This window comes from Mesoplodon bidens (assembly GCF_964165515.1).
Source record: "Mesoplodon bidens genome assembly, chromosome: 1".
In the NCBI taxonomy this organism is placed as follows: Eukaryota; Metazoa; Chordata; class Mammalia; order Artiodactyla; family Ziphiidae; genus Mesoplodon; species Mesoplodon bidens.
In genome coordinates, this window is record NC_138176.1 from 33,584,104 (window position 1) to 33,596,647 (window position 12,544).

The following is a 12,544-nucleotide window of genomic DNA, read 5'->3' on the forward strand; positions in this document are numbered from 1 at the left end:
GGCAGAAAATTGCTGGGGCCCCTGCAGGGTGGCTGCCAGGGGCTTTTGAGGCAAAACAGTACCTGCCCCAGTGGTCATGGGAAGTTAGAGTGTCCCGACACTTCGGGTCCTGTCCTGCTAGGGACGAGTCCCCATCGTAATGGGAAAGCCCAAGTGCTTTAGAGGAAAGGCCAAGTCAAAGGGCTCAGTCTGTTCTCCCCTCAGGAGCCCTGGGAGCTGAGAGACTGCAAGAACCTCAGCGTGAGTCGTAAAATGGGGACGCACGGATCTGTCGGGGCTGTGGGTGCAGTGGAACTGAGTACGCCGAAGTTTCTGATACAGGGCCTGGCACGCAGAGAGTGCCCAGTAGCTGTTAGCTTTGGGGCTGAGGGTTGCCCTAGCAAATGGACCAGAGCTCCTCAAAAATAAGTGGCTGACTAAGTAGCAGTTCATCATTGAGTTCCTGCCACGTTCTAGTTTTCCTGCTAGATTCTGTGGGCACAGCTGTGAACAGGATTTATCTGAGTGGTGTCTTGGTGCTCAAGTGTAACGTACATGGTATCCTCTGAGTTTATACTCCTTGATTTTCTGATTGAGTGGGTCTGGGGAGGGGCCGAGGACTGAGATTTGGTAACAGGCATCCTGGGGGATTCTGACACTGAGGATCTGTGGACCACATTTTAAAATGTAGCAACCTAGTGGGTCATGCAGTTGGCTGCTGGAATTAAACGTTCATTGACATCCCTCTGCGGAAAGAGGTATGCCTACAAAACTGGCTCCAGTGGCTCATTAAACTGAAGCCAGTCACACAGAAAGCAGGAAGGAAACTTGTTTTTTGACTTGTAAGAGAAATTACAGTGAGATATCAGGCACGCCAAAGCTGGGAAAGGCTACATCCCGGGCAGGGTCCTCTTCTCTAATCTCTAGATACAGCCCATCACGGCTAGGTGAAGACCTGGCCAAATGTGGCCCAGGGGCTTTGGATATCCTAGCTTTGAGCTTTTCCACTCAGCCCTGTTGGAGGAAAGTGCTAGATTGTTCGCTGATGCATTCTCCTCACCCCAGCTCAATTTATAGGTGCATTTAGAAGCCACTCTTGTTTTGGAGAGTACAGGCACAGAATGTTTCTCTGGAGCAGCATGTAAAGCAAATCTTATTTTTAGTGCACTAGTATATCATGAGTAGCTTTCTTGTGTACCCTACACTTTGTCATTTGCATAGATCTAGATTTTCATATTGAGTTTGTCTCATGTGTGCCAGGACAGATTAGTTGGGACAGTGTCCTCAATTTCTCAAACCTGTTTAGTCAGCCTGGTATACTGACTTCCCCGGAGGACATCCTTTGGCCTGATAACTTCTGGTTTGGCCCTGGGTACAAACAGAGTAAGAGGTGAAAAAGGAAACTGGTTGGATTCCTGCAGTGAGTGAGAATTGTCAAGAGGAACAGGAGCCCCTGTGGATGGTGGCCAAGCCACAAGTTGATATCTGCTCCATCTGCAGTGATTGGAGAGTAAGAGGGAAGAAAATTCATGTGAATTGATCCAGGTTCTTTTAGCCAATAGCTATTTCTGTGATGTTCCAGAAATAAGATTTATGCCAGAGTAAAATTTGTGAGATGCTTAATGTTCACATGATTCATCCTGGCATTTGTACTTTAAGGAGCTGTATGCCTGATTTTTTGTGTTTCTTGGGTGCATCATGGCAGAGTTATCTTTATTACATCACTTTGGAAGTAAATTAGGAAAAGTGTAATTGTTTTTCCACTATACAAAAGAAAAAATTGCGATGAGGCACTTTTCGAACAAGATCATATTGTGCCTCTCGAGTCTTAGGGAAAGGTTTTATTTACTAAACTGAGCTGCCACTCATAACTAACAGCTGTGACATTAGGGCACTTTCAGAAGAGGTGAGCTGACCAAGCCGTGTTTTTATTTTATTTTTTATTTTTTTTGCAGTACGCGGGCCTCTCACTGTTGTGGCCTCTCCTGTCGCAGAGCACAGGCTCTGGACGCGCAGGCCCAGCGGCCACGGCTCACGGGCCCAGCCGCTCTGCGGCATGTGGGATCTTCCCAGACCGGGGCACGAACCCATTTCCCCTGCATCGGCAGGCGGACTCTCAACCACTGCGCCACCAGGGAAGCCCCAAGCCGGTGTTTTTAAAGGAAGCTCCTACTATGTGTCAGGAGCTGTCCCGGGTCCGGACACTCACATCCTCTCTTTTGGTGGGCACGTGTTCTCTTGCTACAGAGGTTGTTCAGAGACACCTTTGCTGGTAGACAGCTCCTGTCAACCATGTGGCATTTACTGAGCACCCGTGGTCTGCAGGGCATTGTGCTAGGTGCAGGGGGGAGAGGAGGAAGGGAGGCATAGCCCTTGTCCTGCAGGTACTTACAGAGCGGTTGGTCTCTGGTGGAGCACACTGACTACACTTTTATCTAGAAGGTAACTATCAGTCTTGTTCTTCAAACCTTTTGGGAGTGACATCCTGGCTTTGGGGTGTGTAAACTTCAAAATAGAGACTTTGCAAAATTTATAGGCCTGATAGAGGAAACTGTCTACATATCTTTACTATGTTTTAAGGTCCTATTTTCATGTCTTTAAAAAGACTGCTATTATTCTCATCATGCAGATTATAATGTTAGTAGTAATAATTTTATTGGTATTTCTGGCAGACACCTCAGGATTTCAAAGTCAGGATTTTCATAAGTCTTTACTTCAGAGATCTTTGTCAGTCAATATTAGAGTGAGAAAATGTCACAGTACGACAAGATAATGTCCAGATCTCAGAAGTGAGTGCTAGTAGGGTCGTTCAGTGGTGTAGGTAAGAGTAGCTTTTCCAAGAGCTCCAGTACTTAACTCTTCCCTGTTCTTACGTCAATGGCTTCTCGTCCTCACAATGTCTCATGTTGCTCTAAACAAGTACTAAATTTTCCTGACTTTCCCCAATTAAACCACCTTTTGTTCTCAGGTTGCATTGGGGATTGCATGAGTTTTGCATGTTACGCTTCTTCGAATTTGCTTTTTCAGTAACCGGATTGAGCCACAGTTATGACCAGATGAAAATAATGAATGACGTTGCTGAGACTTCGAGTAACAGTCACCTTCCTTCTCTCCCCTTACTAATCCCAACAAAGAGAATAAACATTCCAGATTAAACTTACCTAACTGGAATTAATATGTCTCACTGGTTACATTTCTTTTTATAATTAAGGTCCTTGTAAAGCTTTAAATCTCTTCTTTTTAAAAAGCGGTACCTCTTGGTTTCACGGAGTTGCAGTGAGTGACAACGCTGGTTTTCTTTTCAGGACTCAAGTCCTCTACTAAATGAAGTTTCTTCATCGCACGTTGGAACTGATTCCCAGACCTTTGCACCAGTTAGCAAGCCATCGTCTGTCTACCCGTCCACGACAATTGTCAATCCTACTATTGTGCTCCTGCAACACAATCGAGGTAAGGGATCTGCGAGGAGCACCCCGCCCCCAGCTGGCTGGAATCAGCCATAGCTGCCCTGTGACACCTGGGGCAAGAATTCTGCCATTGCACAGCATTTTCTACAAATCCCATCCTTCCCCAAGGCCGTCTGCCCCAGTTTACTCACTCCCACGACCCACAAAGTAGATCACAGCAGCAGACAGAGGCCCCTGTCTGGCCATGAGGTCAGGTGTCTGAATAAGTAAGTAGGTGACGTGTGTCCCACAGCCTGGCTATTCAGTTTTCTTCAGATGGGAGCTCCGAAAAGAAAGAAAAGACAGAAAGGAAAACATCTGCCCCTTAATTACCGTCATGAGAATTCTAGTCAGGGCTCTGCTAGGAAAATCCAGGTGCAGTAATACCTCTTTTAATTACTGTCCTAAGTCCTGTAGCTCTGTGACATGAATTTTCTAGGAAGTAAACTTTTGAGCACCAAAATTTAAAAAAAAAAAGAAAACCTACTGGATGGGAACTTTTCTAGAATAGAAAACATGTTTTTGTATCTCTAAAACAGAGGCTTTTGAACTTTTTCTTAGTGACTCATGGCCTTCATTCTCTCCAGAAGTCACTGCACTGGGCTTTCCCTCAGTGGCACCCTCTGGGGACTTGACATTGGTGTGGCTTCTTGCCCTGTACCCTAGGTGGCCCGCGACAGCTCTGCTGAGGGTTTTCATGTTTGTTTTCTAGAGTTTCTCTGACTGCTGCTGGTTGGTTCTTCCCTTTCTCTGAAGGGGTGTCATAGGGGAAACGGAGCGTGTTGAGGTAGTAATGATATATGTTGACCTTTCTGCTTTAAAATCCCAGAAGATGATTCTAAGTCCCAAGTTTTCCTTTTTGAAATTCCATAGAGGAATAAACTTCCCCTTCACAAAAGTCCTTTGCGGTGTGAAATGTAAAGTCTTCAAGCAGTTTCCTAGTGTAGAAAGGGCTCTTGAGTCTGAATTTCAAAGAACGGTGGAGGTTTAATTATTTTATTTAGAGCTCAAAGCTCGGTACCAAATCTCCCTTTTCTTGACTCCCTGCTCGCCTACTTCATACTTTTCCTCCCCTCCCCTCCCCTCCCTCTCTGTAGGGACTTGGATGAGAATGAGACTGGAGTCTATTTTTAATTGTTTTCCGTATTAAATGGAGTTTTCTATTTCCTGCCCCAAACTTGAAAAGCAGATGAATGAAACATTTTCTCTCACAGTCATCCCACTCAAATCTTAGTTATTTTAGTCATGTTATTTTTTTTCATTCTGTGTGGTTCCCGTATTAATTTTCACCCATGAATCTATGTTCTTCAAAAGATAGAAGGGTCCCACCCCCTACACTAAGCTACGTAAGAGCCCGTTTTCCTTTCAGCGGTGCCATCCCCCTTACTGGCAGTAGCTTTCTCTCTGCCCAGAAAGTGTCCATAATGCAGGACAAAGTGAAATTCTGGTTCTCTATGAACTTCTTTATGACTCATCTTTTTTAAAAACCCACTCAAAAAAAAACAAGTTAGTTCCCAGAAGGAAAGGCAGTTTATTCCCAAGGCCACTTGGTTTTTGGGAAATGTCAAGTGTAATGCCAGCTACTTCTGATGGCACCTAGTAAGACGTTTTGGGGCACAGAAGTGCCTGTAGTTCCTTTTGCTTCTTCCCTGAACAAATGGAGTCTTCTTATTTTCTCAGATGCCTTTGGTTCTTGCCTTTCTCTTTTGTCCAAGTCCTGCCTTTGGGCTTAAACATCAGAATCGTGCAGCCTGAATCACACATCCCTCAGGAAAGGGTTCAAGTCCTTTGTTGTTTGGAATTAAAAGGTAGCTTCCCCTACGCTCCTTAAGGAGGCGGGAAGAGTTGGGGAGAACGGAAATGCCTAGTGCAACCGGCTTTGGATCACTAATCATCAACCCACTTTAGGTCAGGCATTTTTGGCTTCGCTTTGGAATTTACCCAGCCTGGCAGCCCTGCTTTGCCTCACAAAAAGTACCCATGAAAACAATTTAACTATTGCAAAGTCTCCTGAGGGAGTGATAACCCTGCTCCACTTCTAGAATTCTAGTTTAGTCATCGTAAAAAAGGTTCCCTTTGTTCCTGCCTAGGCTGCCCCAGGGCACAGTGTGACAATAACCCTGTCTCCCCAAGCCAGGCCCCCCTACTGCAAACAAACGGAGGGGCACTGCACCTCTGGCCTGCCTCTCACAGTTGTGTAAACATAGCCCTTGCCCCTCTGTCTGGAGCTTTCCGTCCCACATGTGTTTGAGGGCCGATGGCTTATGAACACTCTGGGGAGGAGGATTTAAAATGGAAAACTCTCAGGACTGAGAGAGTGCCTGGGTGGTTCTTGGTCTTCAGTGTGCATAGCATGCTGGGAGTCACATTCAGGAGGGCTTTGGCGGGGAGGCATGAGGGAGAAGCTCTGCATTTTTCAACAAGCTTGCAGGGCATGTCCATGGACCACATGAAGGACAGGAGTTCCACGGTCCCAGACTTCTAGATCTCATGGTCACGTGAAACGGTCTGGGGACTAGCCTGGGGTTGCTAATTTCTAACTTTTGCTAAATAACACTCCTGAAAAACAACCACTGTGATCTACACTGCATGCATCTCTTTCTATGAAGGAAAGGCTGTTCCCCACCTCAGAAGTGCGATACCGCATAATCTTTTCAATTGAATAAATTTGCTTTTGATTGCTAGGGAAGGCCTTGCCTCCAGCTGAGAGCCTAGCGTTTGGGTACCATAGATCCAGTGAGCACTTTGATTTAACAGACAAGGAAACTGAGGCTGAGACGTTACGTAGTTGGTCAGTGCCATCTGGCAAGTTGCTGGCAGAGCTGAGCCTAGGGCTCTGCTGGGCTTCTGTGGTACAGCTAGTGTGAACCTTGCCCACGTGCCTGACCTAGACAGGGTGGCTTCCACCGGCTGCGAGCTCCCCTGCTGCTCTGTTTACTTCTTGCCACGCTGGCTCTGGAGGGAGGGTGGGGATGCCGCCAAGGGGAACGATGACAGCACCCATGGGCTGGCAAGTGTTCTATTTTTATACATGTGGCTGCTTTATATTTAGCAGCTGTAGAAGGCAAAGGTCATTTTTGTGCTTATCCCAAAGCACATACGCACAGAACTCTCCAAAGGAGATGCTGGCCTCCCCACTGCGAGACTGCCCAGGAGGGTGGGAAACCAATGGACCTCCCACTGTTAAGGAACCAGTGGGACCTGGTGATTAGAGTTGGAAAGAAACCTGAGGAACCCAGGTTCTGAACGCAGCTCTGATTTTCAGTGTCATCTTGGGTAGTTTGTGCCCCTTATCTGAGGTCTCTCAGCCAGTGCTGACCTACCTGCTAGAGTTACTGTGAAGATTAAAAGCATTCACACATGTGAAAGCTCTTAAAACAGTATCTGGCATTTAGCAAGCTCTCAGATGGTAGCTGCCATGGTTATGATTACATTCCCTCAAAAGGTACCAAGACTGGGGTGTATAAGGTCCTGCTCCCTTGAGACCAGGGGAGTTGAGGGCCTCCTACAGTGATCAGATCACTTTAAGATGTAAACAACCAGAAAACAGTGATTGTTCCCCAAATCCTGGCACAAATCTGGGGGAGAAGGACGGGAGACACCACACCCAGATGATGAAGCCACATTAATATCCCTGTATTCAGCTGGGCTACACAGCATTTTAGCATCTAAGCCCAGAGGACAGTGAGGACACAGGTTTGGGGATCCTAATGAGTTGTGCCAGGACTTCTCGGTCTTACCACGTCTGTGTAGATCTCACTTACACTGTGTATTTTTTGTTTTTTATCACAGAACAGCAGAAACGACTCAGTAGCCTTTCAGGTAGGTGAGAAATATTTATTTACATTACTAACACCTGTTCCTGCTAAAGCCATCTTCTGTCCGCCACCTGATGTGTTCAGTCAGTGAAGTCTTGCGAGCTTCTCTGATGTGTTGGGAACTCTGCTTATTGCTGGCTGCAAGGATGATAAAAACAGGCATGGTTCCTGCCTCCCTGGAACTTGAAGGCTGGTGGGGGCACAGTAGTGGTAGAAACTAGTAAACGTGTCCCATGGGACAGTGACAAGTGCCTTGATCGGTAAGAACTGGCTATTCTGAATAAAAAGGACAAGGAGCTACGCTTTGGATGGAGTGCTCCTGGCCAGCATCATTGAAGAAGCCACCTTCCTATTGCTTCTGTGTCTCTTCTAGGGTGTGACAATCTGGGGTTGGGAAATGCGGATCAGTTCTCTCCTTTTTGGGTGGCAAACCCAAATGCCAATAGATGACCCTGGGATGATGGACCAAGGGGAGAGCCTCCAGACCAGCAGTGCCTGGAAGAGGGTTGGGGAGCACAGCTTCTTGAACTTGAGCTGTCATCAGACCCTCCTGGAGAGCTCCCCAAAGCCCAGATTCCCGGGCCTCACCTCCAGAGATTTGGATTTCATAGGTATAGGCGAGAAGTTGCATTTCTTTTTTCTTTTTTTAAATATTTATTTATTTGGCTATGTTGCATCTTAGTGGCGGCATGAAGGATCTTCGTTGCAGTGCGTGGGCTCCAGGGTTCTCTATTTGTGGTGCGCAGGCTCAGTAGTAGCACAAGGCTTAGTTGCCCCATGGCATGTGGGATCTTAGTTCCCCGACCAGGGATCGAAACCACGTCCCCTGCATTGGAAGGCAGATTCTTAACCACTGGAGCACCAGGGAAGTCCCAGAAGTTGAATTTCTAACCAGCTCCCCAGCAATGCTGATGCTTCCCTCTGTACTGACTGCACTGGAATAGCAAGTTTCATCAAGAGCCGACAATGGTGGGAAGTGACTGCAAATATAATCAGATATCAGGGCTCACTCCCTGATAAAGTGTGCAGGATTGGAACAAGGTTGGGGTGGGGAGGGAACCCAGGAATGGGAATGTTTGGCCACTTCCTTCTGGCTTTCTGTAGCCATAATCCTGGTTCTCCCACCTACTGATGGTGAGACCTAAGGCAGGTTACTGATGATCTAAACTACAGATCAGTTTTTATCTGCCAAATAGGGAAAGCAGTAGTGCCTCCTGGGTTCTGCTTGTCAACAGCTTAGCACTGAGCACTGGCACTCAAGTGCTTGATAGAAATGAGCTACTGTTGTCAGTAGGTGCCTCCGTTGGCTCACTTGTCATTTTATTGAGTGCCTACTTTGTGTAAGGCACCAAGCCAGGCTCTGGGGCTGTTTCAGGGAACTGTGCTGCCCTCAAGCAGCTAATGGTGTGATATCATGGCTTGTAACTTTGTTTTGGTCATGGACTCATTTGGAGAATCTAAGCAAGACAGTAGATTCATTCTCTAGAAAAAGCCACATGCATGCAAACACATGGATTTGCCGGTACTCGTGATCTCTGGGGTTGAGGACCCCTGATCCGGTGGACAGCAAAAGCCACCATTTTTCTGAGCAGCTGCTCCATGAGTTCTGTGTTCCTTCATCCCGCTGCTGTCCTTGTGATTCGTGGAGAGCCTGGTGGAGAGGACATGGGATTCTCACACCCTCTCCACTTTATCCAGGACTTGGCCGCAGGACCAGGACAGGCCCTGGCTGAGCTCAAGGTGCCCTTTGCTGCCCCTCCTGGAGCTGCCGCACTCCAGCCCACTTCATTCCCTGGCCCCAGCCCAGATTGCTGAGAACAGGGCGACTCTGAAAAGGCGCTCCTGTGGGCACCTTCCTGCTTTGGGGAGTTTGAAAAGGCACCTCAACACGAGTTAGGGGACCCAGAGTTTGGTCCTGTTTCTTCCCTCTTATAGTGGCTGTTTGTCCCTGGGTAAGTGACTTCACCTCACTGAGCCGGTTTCCTCGTATGGGAAATAGGCATGTAATCCTTGCCCCTGCCTCAAAGAGACGTTGTAGGGATCATTTGTGATGGGAAGAGGGAGGAGGGTGCTTTGCACACTGGAAGGTGCTGTGTGAATGTCGGGGCTTCTCTATCATGCTGGCAGGCTCGGGCCACTTCCTCTGCTTTAAAATAAGCCCAGCGCTTCCATCCTCCACTTTTGGTGCAGATCCACTAAGGGTATTTGATAGAGCGGGACATAAAGTAGGTGCTCACTAAAAGCAGTTTTGTTTAAAAAGGAAGAGCACCATTTTGTTCAGAAGCTCCTGAAGGAGAGAAGGCTGGTGGGGCTGGTGCTCTAGTCTGTGCTCTGGAGTAAGAGAACGTAAGGCTTTTCCCCCCACCCCAGTGGTGATGGGACTTGGAAGGACCACCAGCCTCCCTCCCACTAACCAATTTTTTATTGAACCTCTGTGGGGCTTCATGCTTAATGAGATTCATCCAGGAATGAGACCCGCGTGGGATTTGGCCTCATGAAGCTCCTGTCCCCTGGGTGGGAAGACAGGAAAACAAGGGCTGGGACAGAGGGGCTGGCATAGGGTATGGAGGGGGCACCCCTCCCTTCCCCGAGGGAAGTGTAAGCAGCGCTGTGATCCTCAATCACAAAGCTTTGGGTGTGAAGACTAGGGATGCTTTCCCTCCTCCCACAGACACAGATGCCCTGTCCAGGTTGTCAGCAGCATCCTTTATTGAGTGGCCCTTTCCAGGACCTTCCTTTGAAAGCACAGTATAAAACTAGAAGGAAATGCTCCAGGGTGTCATGTATTTGCCTAGTGAGAAATAGCAGCAAGGCTTCACCATAACCCATTGGATGTCACAGGGTGGCCCCATCCCCTGCATGGTACAATGAAGTGTCACCTTGGGTTTCCACTATATAAAGAAACACTTCTTCTTTAGAGGCTGCAGTTCAGCCCTCTGTGTATTGAAACCCACTCAATTACAAATCACATGATCATAGGCTTCTAAAGTAAAAGAGTTCAGGGCTAATTTTTGTAGATCAAAAGGACTCTGGCAGCTTGGGAACAAATCCATGGACTGTCAGCCTGAGTTTTGCAGTTAAGTGATGGCTGCTAGAGCCACCTGCCCTAACAGTTTCTTAAGAATTACTCTCGGTCCGGAAACGCTGAGGTTGGCATATCTGTGATCTTCCTCTGAAGAGATGACACTAGAGCGTGAGGACTACAAGCGTCTCTAAGCACTGGGTGAGACAGCTTGAAATCAGCCTCACCTGCTGCAACTTGATCACACTTAGGCAAGGCCTTTCCAGTTGGGAGGGGAGTGTTCACAGCCATGTTAAGGGGGGGACTCTGGTAACTCAACATCCCCCCACCCTCCCGAGGTTCCTGCCAAATCCTTGGCCTCCTGTTGGAATTTCGTGGGAGCCTGAGAACTCATCCTGTAAAACCAGTCTGGTCTTAACATCTTTTAAAGCTTATGGTGGTGATGCCAGAGATACAACAAACTAGTGAATAAAACAAAAAAGAAGTAGACTCACAGATATAGAGAACACACTAGTGGTTTCCAGTGGGGGGGCGTGGGGGGTGGGAAGTACAACCTATTGGGTGTAAGATGGGCTACAAGGGTATATCATACAACATGGGGAATATAGCCAATATTTTGTAATAACTGTAAATGGAGCATAACCTTTAAAAATTGTATAAAAATTAAAAATTAAAAAAATCAGCAGTGTGAAATCATTTTAATTAAGGAAAATCCCTGTCTTTAAAAAAAAAAAAAACAACTTACGGTGATGGGGTTTTCTGAAGCACTCATGAAGCTGAGTCTTGCACACAATGTTTAGAAATTGTTCTGCGGTCCCAGAATGAGTATTCATTTCAGTAGTTTGTTTGAAACCCGGGCAAAGCCACTCCATTGAGCAGTCTGTGAAAGTCGTAAACCTGAGCCCGCTGGCGGCAGTGTTTCCCCAGCTCCCACACCCCTCCTCCACGCACAGACATCTCTGACCTCGGCACCGCTTTCCATGTACCCTGGAACATGGAATGTTTAGTCCTCCAGCCAGCACTCAGAACGTTTTCTTTTCTCAGAGATGAGAACCTCTCCCTCAGTCAATGAACAGATCCTTCCCGGACACGTACTAATAGCCCAGGCACATCTTCATCCCCTGCCGTCTCACCTCATGGGCTCCACTGGTAGGAAATTAGCCTCCCCGGTGTAACCCTTTTGCCCCCCAATCTTTTGGCCTCTCTGGTGACCATCTGACACACTCCTTCCTCCCGTGCTGACCTCCCTCCCTACTTAACTGCCTGCTTCCTGCCCACAGACTCATCCCTTCCCCTGCAATCTGGCATCTGCCCTCACTCCCCTCCTGAAAGTTTCTCCCTCAGAGAGATCCTGTGACTCTTTTTTTTGCCTAAGGTAATGCCGCTTCCTCTGCTTCAATTTCTTTTTTTTCCTCTGACGCGTTACCATCCCACTTCTTGGAACTCTGTCTTCTCTGGTTTCAGTGACACCTCACTTGTTCCTCTCCGGTTCATCTCCCAGCCCTCCAACAACAACTGCAAGCTTCTGGGAACCCTTTTTTTTCCCCCCTGCTTTTCAGGTGTAACTGTGACATTCCTTCGTGCATGACTTCGGCCCTTGACTCTGCTGCCATCTCCTCCACTGACCTCTTCCATCTCCTTGCCTTCAGCCATCACTTTTGTGCTGATGGCTCCAAAATCGCCCTCTTCCGGGGCCTCTCCCTGGGCTTCACTCTCATGTTTCTTCAGGGTCTCTGGGGCACTTGTACTTGAGTATCTCACTGTCTCCTCAAAGTTACCCTGTCTAAGTGCAGGCAGCCTTCTCTCCCTGCCTTCCCCAGCCCAGTTCCCTTTCCTGACTTCTCTGTTTGGATCAGGCCAGGCTCCCAGGCTCGAAACCTTGGTCCCACCTTGGAGGGAGGCCAGACAGGATGCGGTTCAGAGAGGACCGCTGGAGTCAGGTGGACACTAGGCCGAATCCTGGCTTGACCACACGCTGCTGTGTGACCTCAGGCAGGCTACTTTAACTTTTCTGTGCTTTGTTCCCCTTACCTGTTTTTTAAAAATGGAGGGATGACTTAATGGATCAGTAACTGATACTCTGAAAAGCTCAAGGCAAACCACAGCACTAATAAATGGTTAGATGGGCATTCATACTCTACTGCTCTTCCGTCCAGTATGGTAGCCACTAGCCAGCCACATGTGGCCATTGAGCACTTAAAATGTGGCTAATCCAAATCAAGAGGTGCTGTAGGGATAATATACACACTGACATGCAGTGCTTGGTACAAGATAAAGAA

At 47.7% G+C, this 12,544-nt stretch overlaps 1 protein-coding gene across 14 annotated transcripts in view; it reads left to right on the top strand.

Annotated features, from left to right (window-relative positions):
- Positions 1-12,544, top strand: part of SORBS1 (sorbin and SH3 domain containing 1) — a 244,009-nt gene that overhangs the window by 151,365 nt on the left and 80,100 nt on the right. For 13 of the 14 annotated variants that reach the window (XM_081253012.1, XM_081253014.1, XM_081253016.1 and 10 more), the window contains 2 exons: positions 3,285-3,429; positions 7,218-7,247. In XM_081253012.1, the coding sequence (XP_081109138.1) occupies positions 3,285-3,429; positions 7,218-7,247 (175 nt within the window). The remainder of the gene's footprint in view (positions 1-3,284; positions 3,430-7,217; positions 7,248-12,544) is intronic. The other variant, XM_081253006.1, reaches the window with a different exon arrangement.